Consider the following 27,156-nt stretch of genomic DNA (forward strand, 5'->3'; position numbering starts at 1 on the left):
AACAGAATTCAGAACTCAATTTCCTTATTCCCAGGATCCTCTGCTCGCTAGGCAAGCATTCTACCACCAAGTTATATCCCTATTAACATTTTACTATATGTCACATGGTCAACTACAGCATCAAACTGGCTGAAACAAACTCAATGTTTAACATAGGGTGAATTTTGTTCTTCTCACATAATGGGGATTCTCAAGATACACACACACACACACACACACACACACACAAAGTAAATACTATGATAATTTCCATTTTATGTGTGAGAAATCCTATACAAGGAAAGATTAAGCTCTTGATGTTGGTCATATAGTGAATCCATGTTGGGGACAAAATTAGAATTCGGGCAGTGAGCCCTGCAGAGGTGAAAGTTATTCAATGTCTCAGGATGTCTCAACTAGAAAAGTATCTTTTTGACTTCTCTGATTTTATTTTTTAATTTCCTCACAGTTCTGTTGTGTTGCAGAAAGTAAGGCCCAATACTAAGCCCAATACTAAATTTTTTGGTAATGTTTGTCTTTGTTTATTTTGGAGGGGGGGAGAACACAGCTTACTAGAAATGCAGAATTTCTTTATAGTTTCAAGAACTCAAAAAAAAAATCCTTAACCTTGTTACAGTTTTCAAGTGTAAATGTGTACATTTACACAATGAAGTACTACTCATTGGTAAAAAAACAAAACAAAACAAAACAAAACACGACATCATGAAATTTGCATGCAAATGGATGGAAGTGGAAAAAAATCATCCTGAGTGAGGTAACCAAGACCCAGATAGACAAACATGGTATGTATTCACTCATAAGTGGATATTATGTAAAACAAAGGATAACCAGCCTATAGTCTATGATCCCAGAGAAGCTAGGAAACAAGGAGAACCCTAAGAGAGACATACACGAATCCCCTTGGGAAGGAGAAATAGACAAGACCTCCTGAGAAAAATTGGGAGTATGTTTGGGGTGGGGAAGGGAGGGTGGAAAGAGAAATGGAGGGGAGAAGGGGCGGGAAGAGGAGAACATGAGGGAACAGGATGCTAAAGGAGGGGGAAGGACAGAGAGGGAGAGAAAGAAAAGAGATATCTTGAATAGAGGGAGACATTAAGAGGTTAGCAAGAAACATGGCACTAAGGAAATTCCCAGGAATCCTCAAGGATGACCCCAGCAACTTGTCAACATAGAATCTTCACCCAGCAATTGATAGAAGCAGATACAGAAATCCACAGCGAAGTCCTGAGTCGAGCTTCCAGAGACCAGTCCAAGAGAGAGAGGAGTGATAATCTGAGCAAAGGTGTCATGATGGCGATACCTACAGAAACAACAGACCTGACCGAGGGAGAGTTCACTGACTCTGGACCTATAGCAAGGGAACCTGTGCAGGACCAAACTAGGCCCACTGAATGGAGATAGTTGTGAGGCTTGGGCAGTCTGTGGAACCACTGGCATCTTGGAGCACATTCTCTTTGGAGGGATACCTTGCCTGGCCTAGACATAGAATGGAGGGCCTTGGTCTTGCTTCGTAATGATGTGTCAGACCTTGTTGACTCCCCACGGGAAGCCTTACCCTTTCTGAGGAGTGGATGATGGAGTGGGGTGGGGGAGGGTGGCACAGGAAGAGGAGAGGGGATGGGAAAGGGGATAGCTATGTAAAATGATAAAAGATTGGATGTTAAGAATTTTGCATCAAAAAAGAAAAAAAAAAAGAACTCAGAAAAAAAAACTTTAACCTTGTCAGAGTTTTCAAGTCTAAAGATAGGATATCATCTATAGACATCATCTTGATTGTAAGTGGGTTAATATGAGTCTTTACTAGGAGTAAATCCAAATATTTTAAGTGGGCATGCAAGTACTGTTGAATTTCGACCAAAGCTATTTTCAAAAGTCATCTTTATATTACAAACTTACGCTTAAGTCAAATTGACGTGCTTATTATTAATTTGCGTATATTCATTCTCTGTCTCTCTGTGCTTTCGTTCCCTGATCTACAAATTGGAGGTCCTAATGAGATCTATCTCACAGGCCAGCCATAGGGATTAGACATTGGAAAAGATTAGTTCACAAGTACAGGAAAATAGGGCCTGGGATATAATACAGACTTGATCAATGTTGATTCCTAACTCTTCTTCCCTTCCTTTCTTCCCGCATTCTCTTTCTTTCTGCCCTTCATGTGTTTCCTGAAGTGCTCTATTAAGCATTTGCAGTGCCCTACGTACAGAGAGCATAGAGATTATGACAACATCCTAGGATTTCTTAAGAGGTAGTGAAGAAAATAAGAAGTAACAACGCAGTATGCGGAATGCTGTGATATCATGAATAGCTTGCCAAGTGAACCAATAGGAAGGCATCTGACCCTAATTATAATAATGCAGGGAGGAGCTGGGAAAGGCATCCTAGACTGCCTATCAAAAATTATAATTTCAAGATTTGGTGACCTCAAAATAGAAATCACATTGTTAGCATAGTAACCACTTAAATTCAGAAATGCTCCTCATTGCCTTTTCCCAGTATTTTCACACACTGAATGATTCTGCTTTCATCACCTAACTGGAGCCAGTGTCTTCCACCTTGAGCTCTATATGTACTTGCTGGGTTAAACTCCTGAAAATAATTACTTTGCTTGTGTTGCTAAGCTCCATTTTCCCCATTCCTATCCCAGTTCAAGCTGCGTCATGGGCTTTGCATATGAACAGCCCCGGGTCAGAGAAGAGAAGAAAAAGAGGCAAACCTTTTCTTTTAACTCTCAAGTGCACTTTTATAAATCCAGTGGGTAATCATAGATTGGATGACCATAATTTTTACTGTGTAGGACCAGTCTCCTGAGAGATAAAAGTAATTGTTCAGCTCTTAATGTCTGAATTTAAATATCAAAAGCCAAGCCTCCTGTGACTCAGAAGAGGAAATTAAAATATTAATTATAAAATGAAAAAAATACTCAATGACTTGGACCATTTTTCTTTCAAAAAGAGAAAAAGGTTTTGAGCAGCAGGATGAATGGGAGTTTAGATTTGATAAATTCCACAGTGGAAAATGAGGGTTTTATTACTTTGAGCTGAGTTTTGGAGGGTTTGCTGGTGGAAGAGAAATTAGATAGAAAAAAACTTGTATCTAATATGTTTCTAGTACTAACATATAAATGGATATTTTTAACTAACATGGCACACAAGTTAGTGCTTATTAAAATAACAATTAATAATTGTCTATTAATTATTACAGTAAAACACTTGTATTTGTTTCTCATCTTTATTCCTCATGAGACTGCAAAGTTCAGATCTGGGAGTTTCTGCGATTGTACTTCTGTGTGTTTGGAGCAGAATGAGCAGCAATCAATCAAGGAAGATGAAGAATTTCATATAAAGTAGAAGTTATTTATAGCTCCAAGGCATAGGAGAGAACGCGAGTTGTTTAGATGATTGGAAAAGTTTAGCTCTGCAGAGAAAGAGGCGAAGTCTTAGCCTCAAGTCCAGGTGGGCCCACGACACCCTTGCCTCTGGTTTAAAAATGCTCTCCAGCCTATTCTGCTCTCCCTTTTGGGTTAAGATCTTTATGACCTCGTAAGGCTACATTTCTTTTCAGCCAGTTCAGTTTGATTTATTTCAAAACTATAAATGGATGGGGACACAGGCTTCATTCCTTGTGACAGCCTCTTGGGAGAACGTTCTGAAAAATGAGTCTAACTCTCCTTACACCCCTCTGGAAAAGAAAAAAGCAGCCATTTGCTTTCTCCCCGAGTTCTACAGAGAAGGAATGACCTTTGTAGCTCAAACCCCAATTAAGGTTGATATAGAAAGAATTTTGGCTTTCTCTGTATTTTCTCTCCTAACTTGTTCCTCATTAACTTGTTGCTCACTGTTGAAGGTCACTCGAGTCTCTTTTATCGTGGACAACTCTTATTAGAATGAAGGATACTGTTTAATTCTCAGACAATAACTGTGAGACAAAGAAACTACTAAGAGGGGCTGGAGAGATGGCTCAGAGGTTAAGAGCATTCCCTGCTCTTCCAAAGGTCCTGAGTTCAATTCCCAGCAACCACATGGTGGCTCACAACCGTCTGTAATGGGGTCTGGTGCCCTCTTCTGGCCTGCAGCCATACACACAGACAGAATATTGTATACATAATAAAGAAATATTAAAAAAAGAAACTAATAAGAAAGAGCCTTTAAAAATCCAGTAGCCACAAAGTCTGCCTAAGTCCTATAGCAACAACAACATAACTTTTTGGTTTGTATCCAATCCAATTCCCTTTAAATAGTTATCCTAATAGCCACAGAGAAAACCTGGCTGTCATCCCTCATTAAAGAAGCTTCCTTTTGCAATGGACAGAGGCTATTAGGTAGATCTACAATTGGCCAAAAAAGAAGAAAGTAAAGGAACATGGGTGACCAGTTCCAACTAGTACATCTAATGTAATCCTGTACTAAGACTGAGGGGATACTGGGGAAGATGGGCCAGAAAGGTTGTAAAATCCGGAGACTGAGAGTCACTGCTGCTGTATAGCATGTCCTAGATGCCAGGGAAGTTGGACCTATAAAATCTCAGTATGGTTGCTGAAACAAGACCTTATAATGACTATATTTGTCAACATGCCAGGTGGCTGGGAGATTTCACAAGGCTCCACCTCCAGATGAAGAACTACAGGCAATCAGTGGCTGCTGAGAGGGGAGAATATTTTCTTTAGGGATGAGCATCCTCCTATATTATGCAATCCCAAGTAGTTAGCACTAAAGGTATGTCTCTATGAGCAACACTATATGGACTCAGTAGGTTTTATGTAGACACACACACACACAAATAAACATACATGTGTGTAAATATGTATTGACAGTTATAGAAGATGAGATCATAAATATGAGAGACTGTAGAAGAGGGGTATGAGAGGAGCTGGAGGGGTATAAGAAGGAGTTGAAATATTGTAAATAAAATATTCATGTATGAAGTTCTAAAAAAAACCCCAAAGAATTAAAACAAAACAGAATTTTATAGTTTAACTAAATGAACAGGTGATTTAATTTGTTTCAATTTGTCACATATGTAATCTAGATACCCCAACAAGGAATCAGATCAAACGAACCAGGACATGTTTCACCCTGGCAATGAGAGACAACCATGATCAAACCACTGATGATAAATCAATAATGATTTTAGAAAAATTTCAGATATAAGAGTAGAAATAGCCAGAATCAAAATAAGCATTCACTGTGCACAGTATTCTGATCTGTATTTTTCCCACTCAGGAGAAGTAGAAACAGGAGGGTAATGAGTTATAAGATAGCCTGAGCTTCATAGTGAGACCCTCTCTCAAAGCCAAAAACAAGAATGGAGTCTTTTTTTTTTCCAGTCTTTCAAAAAAGAACTAAAGCCAAGAGGTTTTGGGAAAACGGTTTTCACATGTGGTTACCCGACACTACTGAATGCCTTCAATCTTGGCTCCTATTTGTATTCTGTTTATAATATTTGTTTCAGGCATAGAGGTGTTTAAACTGTTCACATTAAATTATAAGTGTGTGTGTGTTCCCACATGCCCAAGTATGCCGGAGGATTGCCTCCCTGTTAAGAAGCTGTGGGGACAATCAGCCAGTTTGCACAGTGTCATAATGCCATCTATTATTATACATTAAGGATTTTGTAAATATGAGATAATGGGAGTTAATGAGGAATAAGACCACAAGGGGAACTTTTGTATCCGGTGTCATAAAGATGCTTCTGTAAGATGGAATATTATAAAAAAGGAATCAGCACACACTTGTTCTTAATACCACACTGTTAATGATTGGTGTGTTCTGAGTTAAGCTCCCCACCCTACCTTTCAGCCAAGATACCCCTGCTCGAATCCTTGCCTCAATCAGGCACACACTAATTAAGCTCAGTGTTCCAAGAAGGGCCTGAGTCCTGACCTTCAGAGAATAAGGGACTGGTGCAAGGAATGATAACAGCAGACATTCATGACAAGTCTCAGAAATGTGGATGGCCATGACCAGGGTGGTGGGACTGAACTCTGGCATGGGGGACAGTTTTGTGGTAGCCGTATCCATTTTCCTTATCCTTATGAACTCTGCTGATCAGAGACATAAGGCAGTTTCCAAAACATGCTAGTCTTTTGCCTTTTTAGATCTCAGGTATGAATAAACCAAATCTTAAAGATTCAGCCCCTGTTTCTGCAGGTGTACCTTTGTGGTGGCAGGTGGCAAGAATTCCAGCATTCTGATAACACGTCAATGATTTTAATGGTTGGTTACCTACCTATCTTTGCTTTCTAAGTTTCTTAGTGGGGATGTCTGGTTTATACTCATGTTTACTTTTCAATGCCTGATAAGAACTCTGATAAAGAGTTCTGTCTATGGGAAAATTCAGTATACTGTTCATTGAATTGAATAGACTTTGAATAAAAAAAAAACAAACAAACTACCTCAGCCTTTTCTCCTTTTTTTTTTTTTTTTTTTTTTTTTTTTTTTTTTTTTTTTTTTTTTAGACAGGGCTTCTTTCTGAGTAGCCCTGGAACTTGCTCTGTAGACTAGGCTGGCCTTGAACTCACAGAGATTTGCACTCTGTTTTATGAGTGCTGGGATTAAACGCGTGCACCACCACCACCCAGTTTCCTTTTCTTTTTTTTAAGTAGTGCTCATGATATTTTATTTCTACCTTCCCTCTTGGCACATGGTGTTTTGGAGCAGACAAATAATAGCAATGACATAGTAGTCATGGGCAATATGGTTAAATGATGGGCAACCTGGGCAAACGACACACTGGACCAACTTCCAAGAGACTGCTGTTACCTTCATATTTTTCAGACAGCTTATTTGTGAAGCACTGGTGTTCCTTAACTGTAGATGTAAAGAAGAGAAGAATACGTCTCTTTGTTTCATACCAGACACACCTTTTGGTTTCTTCTTCTGTCAATCCTGGGAAATGAAATACAAGCAAAACCCCTGAGAATGCACCATTTAGAATTCAGGGAAGAGGACCGTGTGACTCTGGCAACTGTTGGGGCTGGATACTGTCATCAGCTTCTATTCCGATCAGTTCTAATAGACACTTTTGCCTTGAGATTCAGCCCCACACAGGCCCCAAGGAAATCCCAAATGGAAGAGATTCCATTAGTTCCCACTGTCTTCAGCCTTGCTACTGGTCCCAGGCAGCACTCGTGAGGCCACTGTAGCCCGTCCTAAGGGGCTCTTGTTGTCTCTCCCAGCCTGTCTTTGGGCCACAGTACACAATGGATACAAGGACTGTCTTTTCTGTGGTGCACTGCTTCTGGGTAGCCCTGAATATTGAGTCTCTTTCTCGCTGGGTGACCCACATTTTGGACTCATAGTTGCTGTCATCATGTGTGAGTCCCTTCACTTGTGCACTGTCTCAAGAAGGACTCTTTGCCACATGTCCATCACCCACTGCTCATTTTCATATTTATTTGGGCTTTTCCCCCATGACTTGGTTACTCCTTTCATCCCTCTTCCTCAAATCTTTTAGTAGAAATTATAAAGTCCTGACTGAGGAACTTTTCAGACTCTCATTGGTTGTTTTGTCTCCTTATCTGAATTCAAATCTCTATTTGATGCCATTTCCTTGTTGGGTGAAGGGAAGCAGTACTACCTAATTTTTGTCTCTTCAGGTTGGGAATTGGAATTAACATCTTCCCAAATCCCCAGTACTGATTTCACTGGGTGACTCTCTACTGTCTTATATATCATGTAAAAACTCTGATGCTTGGAGGCTAAAACCATTCCATTAGAAGACCTTTATCAGTAATCCCCAACCTTTGCCAATGTCTTATCATCCCTCAGTTATTAAAGCATTTGACACTTGAATACTCAAATCACTTCTACCACAGTGCCCATAATCATGCTTACTTACCTGAGACTCTACCTGTGAGGTCAAGATGGCACAGAGAGATAGATCTAGCATACCTAAAAGTACAGCGGGCATTACTTATCTGAGATAATGTGAAGGAAATTGATACTTCTTGTTTTTTTCCTGGGTACTACTTATCTGAGAAAATGAGAAGGAAATTGATACTTCCTCTTTTCTTCCTGGCATTCCAAGACATCTGACTGCACGGCAGATAGGCTGTAATACCAACTCTTAACCACTTTGAACGCAACTGCTTTCTCGAATTCTGGCATTTACACTTATAGGTTACAGTGCACAGGGACAAGTATTGTGAGAGCCTGAGGCATACCTTGGTTTGCATCTGACGTCAAAGTAAAGACATGCGTGCACAGATTTTTCAGATGCGCGTAGATGTGAAGTACGTCGGCCTTCTTCAGTGTTCTTTTACTTTTTAGGGGTTAAGTCTGACACATTTGGAGGTACATATTATTTGTCAGGAGTGAAAATTAGTTTGAAGCCCTTGTATTTTCATTTGCATTTTCAACTCTAACCCAGAAGATGGCTATTTCATCCAGTCTTGAGGAATATATATATATATATATATATATATATATATATATATATATATATATCTGGTAACACTGTTTTTTTTTTTTAAAGTCAAAATTTGAAGCATCTACAGCTTACAATTCTTTTTTTCTTATTCCTTCATTCTCTTTTTAAAGCTTATAAATCAGAATTAAATGTATGTGACTAATTAATTATAACACAATGATTTACCCAAGGGCAAACTTAATTTCATATACCTGATGACCGTACGTGAATCCTTAAAGAAAAGAGGATGATTCATGGTGATAACAAAACAGTGATTAAAGAATCAAGGTCTCACTGGTGACTTCCTGTGCATGCTCTTTGGTCCCTGTTAGTGACACACATGTGGTCTTTGCACATATTAACTGGGGGAGTCTCCCTGGGGCTGTGGTACCTGACCTTTCACACCTGATTGTCTTTATGCTATCACGAAAGGATGAATGTGTTTCTGTAGCACCTCGGTCTTTCTTTTCTGAATGAGCAAGTCAGCAGCTCGAGTCAAAATACTGTGCTTGACGATTTGCTTTATCAATATACAGTAAAGGCTTAGAAATAATTTAGAAAACATTACGCTGAGAAATACTGAGGTGGTTAATTTTTTTCTCCTCAAATTCAAAGTAGAAGATGACTTCCTCACAAAAGGTCTTTAAAATTACCCTCGTGTTTAGAGTATCCCCATTACTTACAGCTCACTCGGTATTTGTGAAATTCTTTCACATTGTGTGCTGAAGTAGTCAACTTTTATTCAAGTTTTTAGCATACTGATGGGGCACTGAACAACAGAGGAATGAGACAGTGGCGGAATGCAAACAAAACACGGTTCAGTTAAATTGCATTCTCATGGAAGTAAAAGTACTGTGGAACACCCAAGCAATTTTAGAAAAAAACGAAAGACAAGAGGTGTAGTTGCTGTGGAAGAAAGCCTAACAATACCTTAAATCTACAATCTAGTTTTAATCTTATTTCTAGATTAAGAAAGTGAGAAAAAGAAAAGGTTCACTTAGAAAGCAAAATGCAGGAATGTCCACCCTTTGGAGAATTCCATTCTTATAGGATTTACTCTGTCCCAGGGTGATTCATTTTCATCATAATTAAGATGGCACGATAATATTACTGTAGCCCAAAAGTTTTCTGAACATAAAAATATTCAGATTATAAGAATATTGAACACAGTGTTATTGCATGTATGGGATACAGCCACACGAGTATGTATGCTATAAATACTATATATATGTATATATATAAAATGTCTCTGTATATCTAATGTATATGTTTATGAATATGTATGAAGGTTTAGTTTTAACTCCCTCTCGCACCTCAACCTTTGTTCTTTTATGTATCTCTGTCAGTCTCCACTTCTGTTTATAAAGAAAGAGATTGAAGGTGAGAATTTTTAGCTGGAACGCAGAGCCTGTCACTCTTTGGTTTCGGTTACAGGTCTTCAACCACTGAAGTGTTGGGTGGTTGGTTAAAGGTTCACGCTGTTCTTTAACCTAGTCTCTAAGCAGTAAGAAGTTTTGCTCTGTATGTTTGACAAGAACATTCATCAAACAGGAAACCTTTGCCTAGGCTCCAACAGCAGTGACCAGAATAGTTTCATCTGCAGGCCTGATGGGGTTCAAGGGCTAGGAGCTCCTCTAGCTGTGACGTTAGTGCTGTTTTCAGTAGTAGAAAACATCAAGTACATCGTGCAAGCCTTGCTTCAGTAGAAAGAATGACTGAAGTGAAATACAATGGGCGGGCACTATGTACAGTACATCACAGTGTAAGTCTTTTGAGATTTTAGAAAATACACCAGATCAATTTATAAAAACTCCCCCGAAAACCCTGACTGGCATTTGTTTCATCCCCTTTATTGGGAAGCACTTCAAGAGGGATGGTTCCGATGGTTCGGAAGGACGCAGGGCAGGGCATATCACACATCAATATTTTCTCTACTGATATGTAAGAATAGAGGACTAGCAATAATGATCCCAGAGCTGATCAGTTACTGTATTTTAAAATAAACATCTACATTATTTTGTACAAAAACATAGCGACCATTAATTTTTGACTTATTGGGAGGAATTCATAAGTTGTTTTTTGGTTACCATTATTTCCCAATTTTTATCTCAAGGGACACATGAGAGATCATCAGAAGGGCACTATTTAATGTCACACTATTTAATGCCACACAGGTGCCTGAGAGATCATCAGAAGGGCACTATTTAATGTCACACTATTTAATGTCACACAGGTGTCTGAAAACAAAGCAATCTAAATTTTTTGTGTATAATAATAATAATCATAATTAGTTATTGAAATTTTGGATAATACTAAAAAAACCAAGATGCGTGGTGTATCTTGCAGTTTTCTATGTAAACTAAAACATTTACTCTGTTCCCTAGGGTGTAACATTTAAAGCTTTCTTCAAACCTTGTCTCAAAAAACCAAAAAAAAAAAAATACCTTGCACTTGTAAATTTCAACAGTAATGAATATTTGGCCCACATTAACTTAGTATCTTGTCAAGTCCTTAATTATTCTTTTATCTTACACCACTGATCTTTACTTAAAATCATTAACAGAGAATAACTGCAATTGAATTTACTGTAGATTGTTGTGATATGTTATTTGCTATAAAATGTTATAAGTAAATTATGCTTTTTTGTGTCTTGAGGTAGTAACAAGCATCTCCTTTAATTGACCATGGCTGATATTGGCCACACTCTTCATAACCTCATACATATGAGGTAAAACATAGTTTCTTCTTCTTCTTCTTCTTCTTCTTCTTCTTCTTCTTCTTCTTCTTCTTCTTCTTCTTCTTCTTCTTCTTTTACTATTTTATTTACTTCAGCATGTTTGCTTTTGGTTATTCTTATCTCAATTTTGGCAACAACAAAAAAGATTGAAATAAAATCAAAGCAGAGTCACAAGAAGGAAGGAATAGGTGAAGATACATATCCATGCTATCGTCAAGCCAAACACACAAAAGGCCACACACCTGAGTTCTGAAGCTCCTGACTGCTGAATTGGTAGAGAAGGTCATACTTGCCCCCCAGGGAGCCCGAGGTGAAATAATGGGTCCCGAAGTCATCAAATATCCTGCTGTAGGAAGCTGAGTTGTATTCTAAAGGCAGATGGAGAAGGGCTTTCTGAAAGACATCTGAAAGCTGCAGGTCTGTGCTCTTCATCGTGAAATTTAAGACTTTTGTCACTTTATGGATCCTGACAAAGCTAGAATCCTAAGGAAAAGGGGCAGAAAGCATAAGAACAAAAATGAAACTAAGGAAATGGAGACAGAGATGAGGAAAACGTGAGGAATCTATTCTTTAAATGTCATCTTTTCGTTAGCTCCGTTTCTATCACAGGATGAAAATAATTCCACTGTATGGCATGTTTTCACATATGAGCCGCCCTCCAGTGTCTTTGCCTGCCATGTTCAAGGCGCTAATCACACGAGACTATCTCAATAATGTACACCATGTGGCTTTGGCATACACTCTCCACCAAGGAAGAGATCAGTGATCAGAAACATTAGTATTTATGATTGTCTGTACACAGTCGCACCATCAGTGAGTTTCCATTTGGAGTTCCCTAATGCTAATAGTTGAAAATAATAAAAAAAAAGATATTACATAAAGATTCAACTAGAAGTGTTGTAGGTGATAATCACTAACTACAAAGACACATTAAGTCTATACATTTTAGCTGTCTATTGCCAGATGAAGAAAATATGCAAATTCACACCCTGCCCTAGAACACCACATTTTCTGTCACTAAGTAGTGAAATTAAACTAATTCTTTATATTCTATTTCTGCCACTCATATGCAGAAGAGGGAAGGGTTTTTAAATTGTCTTTTTTGCAAACACCTTTGCTTGTTTCTTCATTTCTTGTTATCTAGGTTAATTTGAGGTTGTGGTTTCATTCCTTTACATTCTACCATCTAACTACTGGCATTTATGAGCATATTCAGGGACACTGTGTTTACAAATTATGCATTTTATCTGATCTCTCGAGTCTGACAAATTATGTTATGTAAGCAATGGTAACAGAATAACTAGCATATTTTAGCAAAGAGATTTTGTTGCAACTGTTAATTATAAAATAGCCTTTTTACTGAACGCTATAATTATGACATCAAAAAATGCTAATGCAACAACCAAAAACATTGCAAGGCTAGAAGGGAGTTATCGTTTTCTCTTTCTCCCCGCTCTCCAGTCTCTTCTCTTTGTGTGTTCTTGACTTCACTTTAGTTTCTGTTCAGTTATGTCAGATGCACTGGTTACAGAAGCGATCGAGTCAGAGAATGACTGCTCCTTTGTAAGTTTGTGTTTCAGTGTGTGCCCATCAACTCTGTTTCTGAACACTGACACTGAATTTTGTCCAACAGCCCCCAAACTTGGAGCATCTCTGTTCTTTTGCTAAGAGACAAGTATCATAAAGTAAGCTTTTGGAGGTTCAATATTTGTAGTTTTCTTTATGGAACCAATCATGGGAAGCATATGCTCAACTTTAATAGCTCAACATTCCAGAAGCACAGGCATGATCCACTCTGTGTGAGGGCTGGAACCTGCTAGTTTAGACTAAGAAGTTATAGTACACCACAGTATTAAACAATAGAAATACATTTCATCAATTCATGAGTTTCTGGGCTTGGATTGTATTTTGTGGTTTTGTAAAGTAAAGAAGTTAATCACCAAGCTTCACGGAATTGATTACTGTTTGGCTCTGAAGCAATTCTCTGCCCAGGGAATAAGCTTAGTCTGATCTGGAATCGACAAAACAAAACAACAGCACACATTGGGTTCAAGGGAAGGGCCTGGATCAATTGACAAGTTTCTGGCATGTCTCAGGATTTGCACTAAGGAAGCATTTTCTCCTTAGGTAGACTAGAATGAAGATATGCTCTGTCCAGATGGACTCTATCTTCTATGTCCGTCATGATATTGGGCTGAGCCATATGAGGGTGACAATTTTAAGGCAGAATGGTTGAAAAGTAGCAATTTCATGCAGAATTTTAAAAGGTATTTTAAACGTGACAGGGGAGTTACAGCCCATGAGATCTCGATATGATTATAACAAGACCTGCATCATGTACACACCAATCAACACACCCAAGTGTGAATGGGGTAAATTTCACAAGGCCATACCCCCTAGATTAGGATCTATAGGTAATCAATAATCTATAGGTATGGCTGCTAAGAGAATGAGAATCAGTTTTCTCCAGAAATAAATATCTCATAGGTTATAAAATCTCAAAGTATCAGCTCTGAACATGTCTGCATGTGGGTAGCATTAAATGGGCTCAGTAGGTTAAACTCTCTCTCTGTGTGTGTGTGTGTGTGTGTGTAACAATAATTAAGGAAGAAAATGCCTTGAATTCGAGAGGGAGGAACTGGGGGCTGGGAGGAAGGGTAGAAATAATATAAACACAATACTCATATATAAAAGTCTCAAGAGGTTTTTTAAAATGAAGAAAATACATCAAAAATCACAGGCAGTCTTAAAAATAGCCCACCATTGGCAACATCATAATAAAAAGAAATCTTGTTTTATTTATTTATTTATTAAAATAACTTATTTTATTTATTTAGTTAGTTAGTTTTTGGTTTTTCAAGACAGGGTTTCTCTGTAGCTTTGGAGCCTGTGTTAGAACTAGCTCTTGTAGGCCAGGCTGGCCTTGAACTCCCAGAGATATGCCTGTCTCTGACTCCTGAGTGCTGGGATTAAAGGCGTGCGCCACCACAGCCTAGCTTTACTTTGTATAATTTCTAGATGCTTTAAAAAAATAGCTTTCTCAGGGGGCTAGAGAGAGGGCTCAGCAATGAAAAGAACTGGCCGTTTTTCCAGAGGATCTGAGTTTGGTTCCAGCACATACATCTATTATCTCAAAATTGTTGGTCATTCCAGTTCAAGGGGTTCCCATACCCTCTTCTGGCTCTGTGGGTATCCACATACATGCGGCATATACTTACACATACATACATGTAAATAAAAAAATAAAAATGAGCCTTAACCTTTATTGAAAAAAATCCACATTGACCATAACGTGGGACAGAAAACTGAAAATAAAACAAACCCAACTCTCACAACCCAGTTCGTAGAAGGGAAGGCTTGTGGTGCAATACCCCTTTAAGTTCTAAAATGACAGCTACAAAAAGCGAGTCTAGGGAGGGAAATGGGAGGAGGGGAGGAGGTGGAAATTTTTAAGTAAATATAAATAAATAAATTTTAAAAAAGCGAGTCTATTTAAGCATCTCTTAGGAATCCCACATGTATAGACATGTTCAGCTTCTTGTTGCTTGGTAGGCATTAATTCGAAGGAAGAGTGCATGATGGAGAAGTGTCGTTCTTACCTGTTTGTGGGAAGCTTGAATGGCTTCCTTGAAGGCGAAGTTATGTTGCCTTCTGTTGCTTGTCCTTGAGGAAAAAAAAATTGGCACAAAGATAGAGTCTTTCTTCTCAGTGGACGTTGAACCTTTTATATCTTTCTTCCTTCCAAAACTGACTAGATCGTGGTAGAAATCTGTTTTAAAGTCATCATCCACAGTTTGTACCTGGCCAGCAGAACACATATAAAATAAAACATTAGTTAGGAAGAGCATCCGGGTTGGTAGATGCAACTAATGAGATGCCGTGAGTAAACATAGGTCTGGAGAGGCAGTATTTTAAGCAGCTTGATTAGTGAAAGAACACAAAGCCTGAGACTTGAAGATGATAAGCTGTGAGAACTAGTATGTATGTATGTGTGTGTGTGTATGTGTGTATCTATACATACATACACACATATATGTAATTTTTGACTGGCTATTTGGGAATTTCACATCACGTACCCTGTCCACACTCATTTCCCAATCCTCGTCATTCCATTCCTCCACCCTTATGGCCACGCCCCCTTGAAGAAGAAGAAAAAGAGGATAAAGAAGAAGAGGCAGAAGAAGAAACAAACAAGAGTTCAATTTGTGTTGCCCTTATACTCAATGGAGCATGGTCAAACTCTTGGTGGCCAGCCCCTTAAAGAAAATTGAATCTTTCCCCAACCACAGTCCTTCTAGGAGCCATCAATTGGAGAGAGCTACGCTACAGTATCCTTGTCATGGTTTTAATAGTTCTCTTTGATGTCTTCCTGTCTAGGAGGTTACTTTCTGGGAGGGAGGAGGTTGTAGGGGTTGTCCCAGAAATCTTCTATGTCCTTTTCTTTCAACCTTGAGTCTGCAGGCATCAATGCCACTGCGGCCGTAGCTTCCTCGACCTTTCTGGTCAGCGCAGTCACAGATCATGGACTTCCACATGATTTCTGGTGACTGCACAGACCACAGACGTCCTCATGATCTCCAGCAGCAATACGTGCCCTGGACCTCGACATTTTTATAATTTTATAAGCATTTTGCATGTGTGTATACCTGCGCACTGCTCACGTGCTTGGTGCCTGCAGAAATCTGTCACCATCTGTCATGTAGTGCTGGGAACCAAACTTGACTTCCTGCAGGAGCAGCAAGTGCTCTGAACCATCGAGCCATCGCTTCAGCCCCCCTTCTTGGGGGCTATTTTTGCATATCTTCATTATACAGAGTAAAGTGTTTCTTTACGATATTGTCAATGATGAGGCCGAGTTTTAAGACTGACTGTGATTTTAGTGTGGTGCGGGATTTAATTAAGTATTTTTCAGAGAGCCACTACTGAGGCAAAAGAGGGTGGGGAGAGATTCTGTATGACCACTCTCTTTGACTGTGGCCACGTCAGAAGAACCGCAGGTGACAATTGAGCCTCTTCAGCCCACCAGAATGCAAGACACCAATGGGTGAATCTTGGATAGGCAAATCCCTGAAGGCTTCAGCTCCAGAAAGTCTCTTGCGAGTATGGTGCCTTTACATGGTTGCCACTGCCATTTTTCTCTGGTATCTGGCATGGGGTAAATGGGTGTGGGAAGATTTCCCACTGCCTTCAATGTGGTGTGATTTTCTCATGGAAATATTCCATTCTACTGGGCATTTTTACCTGTGGATTATTATGAAGGTGATTTCCTTTTAAGCTGTACTGTTTAGCTGAAGTAATGAGCTAATATAACAATAGTCTTAGTTTAAATAGAATTTTAATGATTAAGGGTTTTAACAAATGTAGTAAGGGATTGTGACAGAAGTTAGTTTAGTGGGAAAATTAATATAGGTAATGGCAGGAAATGGTGTTGCCCTTCCTCTGATAAAGCAAGGGTTGCAGAGATAGAAAATAGAAACAAGAAAATGTCACACAGCTAGGACTTTTGAGTTTCCCTTGATGAGCTGTATGGACTGTGGTTTAGGTTAATGATTAAAGAAAACAGCGGAGTCCCAGGAGTCAGCTCAAGTTCTTTTTGGTATTAGGAAATGTGTTCCTGGGTTTTGGTGTACATCATAGCTAAGAAAAAGTTTTAAACAGTTTACTTCACGTAACTAGAAAACAAAAAACTGGATGATTAGTTAAGATAATTGGACAGAACTCTAAAATATGAAAAGGCTAACTAGCAACCAGTTTTTCTGGCAATTAGATAAACTACTGCCTATGTAAATGGTTATAACAGAAAGGCTGCTGATCTGTGAGAAGTCTAAAAGAGAAATGTTTAACTTTATGTGGGTTCTTAGGGGATAATTTATTTTTTACTTGTAATACATAAGATGTTTCATCATGTAAGGGAAGTGGGAATCATGTTGTTTTTTTTTTTTTTACTTGTATTCATTGTAATCATCCACTTAAAATAGAATGCAACCATATTGAAATTTTTATATTTCTTGAAAGATTCTGCTGGGGTATACAAACTGCAAGGGGAAAAATGAAGAAAACATCAGGAAAGAGAAAGAAGGGAAACATGAGGGTAAAAGACCAGAACAGAAAAAGGAGAGAGTAGAACAAGCAACAGAAAGAATAAGAAAATGAAGAACTAAGCTTTGGCCCTCAGAAAAGTCCTCATGTGTCTGCTTGTCCACTGGTTCACCTGCTCTGCATCTCTTCTTCAGTGTCTCTGACCTGCTGAAGGCTTGCCAGTCATCAGCACCATAGCTGAGAGTCTGACATGTTGGAGGTGTGTGTGTGTGTGTGTGTATGTGTTTCCCTTTTTGCCAGCCACAGAGAATTAAGTTGTACTCCCTCAGATAGAAAAGCCAATTGTGTGATTGGTCTGCAGACTCCGTGGCTCCCCTTCAATTCCTCAGCTGCTAAAGGCTGATCTCACAGAAGCCCTTTGTCTTACCATTTATTAACCATGCCTCTGAGATGGAGGGCAATTTTGAAACCCACTTGAGCTAAGGGTAAAAACAGGGTTATTTCTCAAGAACTTAAGCCTCAGCTATAGTTAGGATGGATGATTAATATACTCAAAAAATGAAGGAGAACTATCTTTTCTGGTCAGCAATCGAAAAATATTTCTTATTTTAAATATTAACTACTAAAATTTACTGAGGGACAAATTGTATGTTGCATTAAACAGCTTGAGAAATTAGCCAAGAAAAGAAGGAAACCTAACCGTGCTGTAAAAGACAACTGTTCAGTGATAATATAATCAAATCTCAGTGCTGTGTTTAGATACTACAGTATGTACTGGTTAGAATCGAAAATGCTCACAAATTGAACCCCTCAGCCAATAGCAAAACAAGAAGGGCATGTTGTTGAAGGTATGCCATACAGCTGTGTAGATTTCTTTATAGGTCCTTTAAAAACTCAGACTATATGAGCTTAAAGAATAAGATATTAGGGACCAGCAGGATGGCTCATTAGGTCTGTGGTGATTTGAATAGGAATGGCCTCCATAGGCCATTCTATGCTCGTTCATTAGCAAATGGTATTACTTGACTACTTAGGAGGTGTGGCCTTGTGGGAGTAGGTAAAGCCTTGTTGGAAAAAATGTGACATTGGTTTTAAATGCTCAAGCCAGACCCAGTGTCTCTCTCATCCTGCTGTCTGCTGGTCCAGATGTAGAACTCGGAGCTATCTCTCCAGTATCACGTTTGCCTGTATGCTGCCATGCTTCCTGTCATGATGACAACAGACTAAACCTCTGAATTGGAAGCCAATCCAAAGTTAAATGCTTTCCTTTATGAGGTCATGGTGTTTCTTTTTGACAATGGGACACTGACTAAGATAGGGTTTAATTCCAAAGGCCCACATGGTGGAATCGTAAAAGCTATCCTCTGAGCACCACTTGTGGTATGTACATGTGTACACACACACATACACACACACACACAGATAAATAAATACACAAGCAGGTAATAAAACATATTCCAAAAACAGAATCAGATGTTAGCAGACAAGGAGGGGGTTTAGGTATCCTGAACAGAAACTCAAAGAAGATTTTTGCCAAATGTATTAGTGTGGAAAGAGACAGATTCATGAGTGAGCAGTGACAAAACATTCTATTAGACTGAGAAATTGGAATCAGGTCTGATAATATATTTTGCTTAAATATTTGTATTTGTATTCATTCATAAAACAGTATTTCACTTATAATAAGTTATTAATAAATATTGACTGCCTGAATAAAATATTTAAGGTTGATCACACTTGTATTTCGTGACAATTGTGTTGTAAGGATATTTAGGAGGTAAATCAACACGCATTATAAAAATAAATGTAGGGAATTAAGAAGAAAAAGATGGGATGTAGGATCATGGGAATGCCACTCTGTAAACTGTGTGAAGTGGATTTCTGCTGAGGTTATTGTGGCTACGGCTGCTGTTGAAAATTGTATATTTAAGAGTAAGTGTAAGAGTAAGCATAAGTAAGAGTAAATACTTATTTGGGAATTAGAAAACACCCTCCAGTAGAATATCACAGGCATATTTTTTTCTTCAAAACTTCTTCAAAATTGTATACCCTAAGAATATTGTTGTCTTCTGGAATCATTAGAATCTGGCCTTCATCCCTAAGTCACTTTCCAAACCCAATAGTGTATATTATACAATTTTTAAAATTGAGTTTATTAGATTGGAAAGTTTCTGTATTTAGATGCTTAAAGATGTCATTTTTATTTTAAAACATTACATTTATATATGCGTGCAAGCATTTATTCATTTATTCTGTGTCTATATGTTTGGACAGGCTCATGTCACAGTACATATTTAGACATCAAAGGACAATTTACAGGAGTCTGCTTTCTCCTTCCACAGTGTATGTTCTGTGGATTGAACGTAAGTCTTTGGACTTCGGCAAAAAGCACATTTACCCATGAGTGCTGCTGTTGGCACTGAAGAGGTCTTTTAAAAGCAGTATTGACATATTTCTTACTGAGTACCTACTACCATGAAGAAAGTCTCACAAATTGTTAGGTTCTGAAATTCTCCTTAGCAGTCAAATCTGCAAGGAAAAAATGTGATGACTAAAACCATGTATTTTGCATTTTTCTTATTAAAAATCAAAAAAGGTATTGGTTACTGTCTTAGTTACTGATCTATTGCTGTAAAGAGACACGACGACTAAGGTAACTCTTATAAAAGAAAGCATTTAATTAAGGGTTTGCTTACAGTTTCAAAGGTTTAAGCCATTGTTAGTCAGGCATGGTGCTGGAGAAGTAGCTGAGAGCTACATCCTGATCTGCAAGACACTGAGCCTGGCCTGGGCTTTTGAAACCTCAAAGTCCACCCCTAATGACACATTTCCTTCAACAAAGCCACACCTCCTAATCCTTCTAATCCTTCCAAACAGTTCCATTCCCTGGTGACCAAACATTCAGGTATATGAGCTTAGAAGGGCCATTCTTATTGAGACCACCATATTCCCTTCTTTTTGGTTCCTAGGTTACTATCCAGCACTGCCATGTGGTGCTCATTACCGTACAGGAAAACTAGCAAATTAGTAAAATAGACAGGAGATAAGCCAATGTGTTTTATATTCAGAACTATCATGTTTTTTGTTGCTGTTTTTTGGTAAGAACTTGAGACTATTTTTATATATGTCTCATGGTTATCTGAGTGAAAAATCTATGGTAAGAGAATATTTTCAATAAATAATCCATTTTTGGGTATGAACATGTTTTGAAGTTATATGTTCATGGAGTACAGATGTTTATTTGATGTTGGGTAAATTGGTTACCTTTTTTTTTTCTTCCTCCAGTAAATCAATGAAAATAATCCTGACTTCATCGGGTTTTGGAAGGATTAAAAGAAGCATATAGTGGTATGTTGGCATAGCCACCACACTACAGCGCCATACCTCGAAGTTAACAGTTTCCAGATTGGCCGGAACACGGTATGGATTACTTGCTCGAATGCTTTTGGCAGTTTTACATATTCCTCCATTGAAAGAGTTATCAAGGACATCTCCTCTGGGCTCTCCTGCCAGAATATGAAACCTGGAAACAAAGCAATTTTCAAGAATTCAATACATGTAGAGCAATCTTTAAAATTTACCTTACTTATATGAAAGAAATTCCTTTTCTTAGACATTCTTGACTTCTGACAAATGACTCTAAGGGAAGGCTCACTTTTTCTTCTCTGTGATGAGGCATTTGTAAAGTACTGGATAGCCTAAACTCAGCCCCATTAACTCAAAAAGTTCTGGAATTTTAACATGAAATAAACTTGAACTTTCAGTTTTTATCATTTATAAAGTTGATACAGACAATGGAAGCATATTAAGGTACAGTAAAAGAATATTGATAGAGAGTAAATTATGAAATAGTAATATGGAAACAATAGTATTATAATAATAGTTCTATATCGTGGTATAATTACATTTAAATTATTTTATTTATCAAATGTTTATGTATCATTTATTAACCTCCTATGAAACAAGCAATAGTAAGTGGTTTACAAACATTAAACAATTTAACATTTAATGACTATATTTTATAGATAGGATTATTTATACTTATTTTACAAATAAAGAAATTAAGGCACTAAGGATTAGCTGAGCTAAATTTATGTATTCAAGAAATTGTTAGTAGCTTGAGGAAATTTTTCATTTATCTCATGTAGTCTTCCAGTTTCTTAGAGAGGATAATACATATTATCTGAGTAAACAGGTTTCTGATCAAAACTTTGGTAATGTTGCATTTATGTAGATGACCAAAATTATATTTATAAAGATTATGCTAGAGTCTTTAAAAATACATTAAGTTTCCATATATGTCTGCTCAGGTAACCTTGTCTTCCAGCTCCAGAAATGTTGTCTTCTGATGTCCATATGTGGCCTGTGGTTCATGGATGCTCGTATACACACACACACACACACACACACACACACACACACACACAAGCATGTGCATATATAGGCACACACACTTACATTCACATGCACACACATACTAAATAAATAAATAAATAATTTTTTAGAGGCCAGAAAGTACCACTAATGACTTGAAATAAGTGACTGCCATATTTAAAATAGGATTGCCTCAGTAACATGCTTCCAACCCTGAGCAGTAATTTAAAGCCCATAAAAATGTGTAGGCAAACTGAAATGAGACTGATTTCTCAATCAAACATAACAATGAAAACATAAAACATTGCAGTCACTCTGAAAAATTAGTATAAAATGTTCTAAAATTTTATTCAGGTGATGACTATATAAATCTGTGATATACTAAGAAATTATAGATTTGCAGTGTTTGGAAATAGAACCACGCTGTATAGTCCAGCCTGGCCACCTACAACCCAGAATTTGTTTTTGTCTTTTTTGTGTGTTTTTTTCCCTCAACTTTTGGTATGTATGATTCAAAGACTGAATTGTATGGTAGATGTGAAATATATCATATATCCTAAATGTTATTTCGAGGAGGAATGGTTTCTATGGGTTCTCTAGGATGCACAGCACACCCAAACAGCTCTAAGTACAACTTGAGATTTGCATTTATTCACACTTGAATTTCTATCAGTGGGTATTTGAGTGGAGAATTATGGGAAGTTGATATGGGAAGAGCTTCCTAAAGAACTCAACAGGACAAGCACAAGTGTCTGGGACACCTGCATTTGCATAGCGTTAAGTTAAGAAGGATGCCCGAGGCAATGCTTCTCATAGAGCTGGCGCCTGCTATGGATCTATATCTGTAGCCTAGGAGAAGGTGTGGAGAAAAGAAAACTACCTCCCTGGTCGCAAGGCTTCTGCGAAGCTGCTTGTGGAATTTAAAGGCAGGATTTTTATGAAGATCACTCCATCAGAGCAGGCCTGAGGAATCTTTTGTAGCTTATCATGGCTAACTCCAACTGTCAGCTTGACATAAACCCAGAGTCACCAGGAAAGGGGAAACCTCAGTGGAAGAATTTCCCAGGTCATGTTGGCTTGTGGCTTGGCTGTGAGGCATTTTCCTAATTTCTATCTGATAGAGGAGGGCACAGCCCATTGTGAGCAGCGCCATGCCTGGGAAGGCGAGCCTGGGCTGTGTGAGAAATGTCACCGAGTGAACTGGCAGGCACAAGTCACAAACAGCGCTCTTCTGTGGTTTCCACTTCCGTTCAAGGTTCTTGCCTTTAGCTCCTGTCCTGGATTCCCTCAGTGATGGGCTCTAATGTATAAACTAGATTAAACCTTTTCTTCTCAAAGTTGCTTCTTGGTCAGAACTAAACCAACTATGGAGAAGGTTCTAGCTCCTGTATTTTCAGTCTCTGAGATGTTTGTATTGACCCCATATTTTTGTGTTTTAAATACACACCAGCAATAAACGCTTTAGCTTTCTTTTTTTTTTTTTTTTGGTTTTTCGAGACAGGGTTTCTCTGTGGTTTTGGAGCCTGTCCTGGAACTAGCTCTTGTAGACCAGGCTGGACTTGAACTCACAGAGATTCACCTGCCTCTGCCTCCCAAGTGCTGGGATTAAAGGCGTGCGCCACCAATGCCCGGCACGCTTTAGCTTTCTAAAGTGTGGCTTTATTTCATCTTTTTTTTTTCTGTGCTGGAGGAACTGGGTCTCACACATGCTGGACAAGTGGCCTTGCGCTAGTTAAAAACACATCAACTTAAAGATATGCATATGCACACATACACATGGCCAAATGTATTTATATGTACGCTTTGGCTGAGCCTGATAAGAAAACAAGCCACATGTTCGTATTGTTTGATTTTTGCTTTAGGTATGGGGCTTAGTGATTGATGTTGGGAATATAAGTATTGTTAATTTTTTCTCAAAAAGATGTAAATTTTAAAAACAGCCGGACGCCTAGAAGATATCTTTTGTGGGCAGAAAAATATTGGAAGGGAAAGGGAGAGGAGGCTGAGATGCTGGGGCCAGTTGATTAGAAAGAAATTATAGTAAATCTCAAGACTCTCTCCCTGGGGAGAAAAAGAGAGGACTGGCTGTCCTCAAGTCTGCAGCCTGTGCTCATTTCTAAGAATCCTTGGGACAACAGCCCTGGCTGTCAGGAAGCCATAGTTTGCCTGCCAAAGTCCACATAGCATGTGGCCCTCCTCATCTTAGCTCTGGAGATTAGACCCAAAGGCTAAGAGGTCAGTTAGAATGTTCCCTACGTCAGTCGGAACATTGCAAACTCTTGAAAATCAGAACATTAGAAACATTGTGGTTATCAGTGGGCATGTGGGGCTATGATTTTCTTGCAGGCAAAGGATAACAGGGAAGCTGTTTCTACACGTTGATAAAAAAAAAACAATAAGATGTTAAAGCACTGTCATGGACGAGAGAAGCAATTAGAAAGTCTGGGGCAGAACTGCAGACCAGTGTGTCTGATACAAGATACACACGGGGAAACTATATGTGACCATAAGCAATTTGGCTGTGACAGTTAACGTAGAAATATGTGGGAATCCAGCATCTCTTACTCCGGGCTAATGTCTTCTCTACTTTACAAGTGTCATGGAGGCTGGCCCAGTGGCTACTCGTTTTTATTATAAATCAAATGAGACTGCATTTCAGTTGTTTGTCCTTCAGACTTCAAAGTTCCACAGTATGCAACTGTGACGTTGAGAACATCAGTGAAGATGTTTTCATTTCTAAAATTAAATTCAAAACCTCAAAACTTTATTTCGCATTCATGTGTGTGCGTGTGTGCGGTGGGGGCACATGAGTGCCACAGGTACATGCTATGGTACACATGTCGAGGTCAGAGGTCAATATTGAAGAGTTTGTTCTGGCCTTCCACTTCTTTTGAGATAGGATATCAATTGTTTCTGATTCTCGACTGTGAACTCCAAAGTATCTGACCTGTGAGCATCTAGCACAGGCTCCTGCCCCTGTCTGCACCGTAGTACCACAGGAGAGGAACTTGATTATAGTACGCACTGCCATTCCAGCCTTCTTCCGTGTGTTCTGGGGATCCCAACTCAGATGACCACACTGTGCAGCCATTGCTTTTACACACTGAGCCATCTCTTGCGCCCAAGAGTTAAATGTTTTAAAATTCCAGCATGAAGCAACAGAACCTCACAGCCAATTGGCTTCTTTCTGACCCCAAATTAAAGGGTGGGTTCTTCAACATGGGAATGGAGGACAAAGGAGATTATCAATTTTTCTTACATTTCAAACTGAAGTTAGTTCCATTCTCCTTGACTTCTTTCATATTCTCTAAACTATTTGAAAACATAGACATGGCATAATAAATGTAGGTCTCCTTGCTAAATTGCCAGTGCCTTTCCGAAATAAAAACATCAGGATTTTAAGTCTCAGTCAACAAATGATGCATGCTCTTGGGTGTTTTTGAGTATTTAAGAGGGTGCTGCTGTGGAGTTAGAGAAACAGATTTGGTTTTGAAGTCTGACCTTGAATTCTGGTTCTACCATTCATGGCTTGGCAGACCTAATTAAATTTTCTGAAGTTCAGTTTCTCATTACTAAGGTGAGAACAAATGATAACACAAGGTTGTCCTTCTGCCTGTTGGTTAATCATCGATTTACCCATAAATCACATTTTTTATGGGATGGGATCTCTAGCCACACTGACACACATTTTATTCTGTTTTTTTCTCCCACATGGTTCTAATTTTTCTGTATTTTTTGACTGCTTAACCACTCTTCCTTCCTCCATCCCTCCCTTATTTCTTCTTGTTTTTGTTTTGAATACTTTATTATCAGAATTAAATAAAAAGACAAAACAATTAGGAAGTGAGGAGAAGGAGGGGATTTTTTTCCCTGCTTTAAGACACAAGAAAAGGAAAGAAGGAAAAAGCCACCAGACATTAGGAGAGAGAGACACACACACACACACAGAGAGAGAGAGAGAGAGAGAGAGAGAGAGAGAGAGAGAGAGAGAGAGAGAGAGAGAGAGAGAATGAATATGCCAGGTGGAAGAGGGCCAGTCAGGAACTCCAACTCTGCCAATGGCCAAACTAGGGCTTGGCATGAATGAGGATGAAGTGACAGGGGGTGGGGGAGCCCAGTGTTGTTCCTAAAACAATTCTCACATTTGAAGGTGATGAGGAACTCTCTTTCTTTCCCTCTCTCTCCCTCCCACCTTCTCTTTCTCTCTCTCTTATTTTGTCTTACTCTCTCACACCAAAAAGATGGATTTTCCTGATGGGATTTTGACTCACAACACAACCATAAGCACTGTTCTCTTTTTCCTGACCGATTTCCTCAGTCACTCAAACGTTATTCAGCAGTGTGGTGTTTATTAGCCATGAGTCTGGGTCGTATATGTTGTTGCTGTACTTCTCATTATCTCAGGAATACTTTTTCTTTCCCAAATGAAAACAAAAATGATGTTACATACCCAGTGCCCATCAGCTGCACGCTAGGAATGGGAAGGTATTTCCGTGGGCATACTGTCTTTGTTCTGCCACAGTGCCTCTCATCGGAATTGTCTCCACAGTCGTTTTCTCCATTGCATTCTAACTTTCTGGGAATGCATCGCCCTGGTCAAGAAAGTGCACCACAGTGTCATCAACCTGCTATCAGCTAGGAAAGCATTTACAAATGCTTCACACATCAAGAGAAAGTTGAGGGTTAGGTATAGGAATGCATTAAATGAAGCGATAAACTGATGTCCCCTCTAGGGCTTGAGAGTTTATGAGTCACCGTAGGACAATTCAGTTGCTATTGGGCTATTTTTAATAATAGAATTTTCTTCTCTGCCTTTTTCTGTTTGAAGAAGATAATTTAAAATTACATTATAGTAATTGGTTTAAAGAAAGTTGGTAGTTGGTTCAGAATTTTGTTTTGATCTCTATGGGAGAGTCTAGATTATTTTTGTTAAAAAAACCCTATAAGTATGTATACACAAATAATCTACTTGTGCAAACAATATATTTCCAAATCTCTAGAAGCCAGACACTTAACAGCCATCTCATGTACTTCTTACTGCAAATGACAAGGTTGACAAGTTTAGCCTGTGACTAGTGTCTCACGTACAATCATTTATAACTGATTTGACTAATTAAATGCTTGAGGGGGGAATCTGAGTATCTGTTGAATTAAAATTTTTATTGCTACAAAAGACTACTGAAAACACAAAGTTTCACATCTTTTGGTTAAAAACTTCCCTTTAGAAGGTAAAGTATATTCTAAATAATTCTTTAGATTATTCAAGATCTTGTCTTATGTTCAGACAGCTATTATAATCATGGCCATGAGCATCATAATCATACAAAATTAAAAGATGGGTGTAGATTCTGTCAATTTTAAGATATTGCCTAAAAAAAAGATATTGCCTAGAGGAGGTTACTTTTAGAAAACTATATCTCTAGGAGTTTGTTGTATATTTTTAAACTTGATTTAGGTTATTTAACTTGAAACAAAGAAGAGTGTCATTTTGACTCACGGTATATTTTTTTAAATTCTGTTCTTGGTTCTAACAGATTGAAGAAGAATCCAGTTTTTGGTAGTGCTTCCTTTCTATTTTCCTAGATAGTGGTACAGAT

The 27,156-nt window shown here is 38.5% G+C and overlaps 1 protein-coding gene across 1 annotated transcript in view; it reads right to left on the reverse strand.

Moving 5' to 3' along the window:
* The window catches only part of C6 (complement C6), a 62,000-nt gene that overhangs the window by 21,612 nt on the left and 13,232 nt on the right, over nt 1-27,156 (reverse strand). Inside the window, exons 5-9 of the mRNA XM_057789801.1 lie at nt 26,010-26,151; nt 20,570-20,708; nt 14,746-14,946; nt 11,389-11,629; nt 6,762-6,887 (exon numbers count right to left, since the gene is read on the reverse strand). Of these exons, the coding sequence (XP_057645784.1) occupies nt 6,762-6,887; nt 11,389-11,629; nt 14,746-14,946; nt 20,570-20,708; nt 26,010-26,151 (849 nt within the window). The remainder of the gene's footprint in view (nt 1-6,761; nt 6,888-11,388; nt 11,630-14,745; nt 14,947-20,569; nt 20,709-26,009; nt 26,152-27,156) is intronic.

The sequence above is a fragment of the Chionomys nivalis genome, chromosome 15, assembly GCF_950005125.1.
Source record: "Chionomys nivalis chromosome 15, mChiNiv1.1, whole genome shotgun sequence".
NCBI classification, from domain to species: Eukaryota; Metazoa; Chordata; class Mammalia; order Rodentia; family Cricetidae; genus Chionomys; species Chionomys nivalis.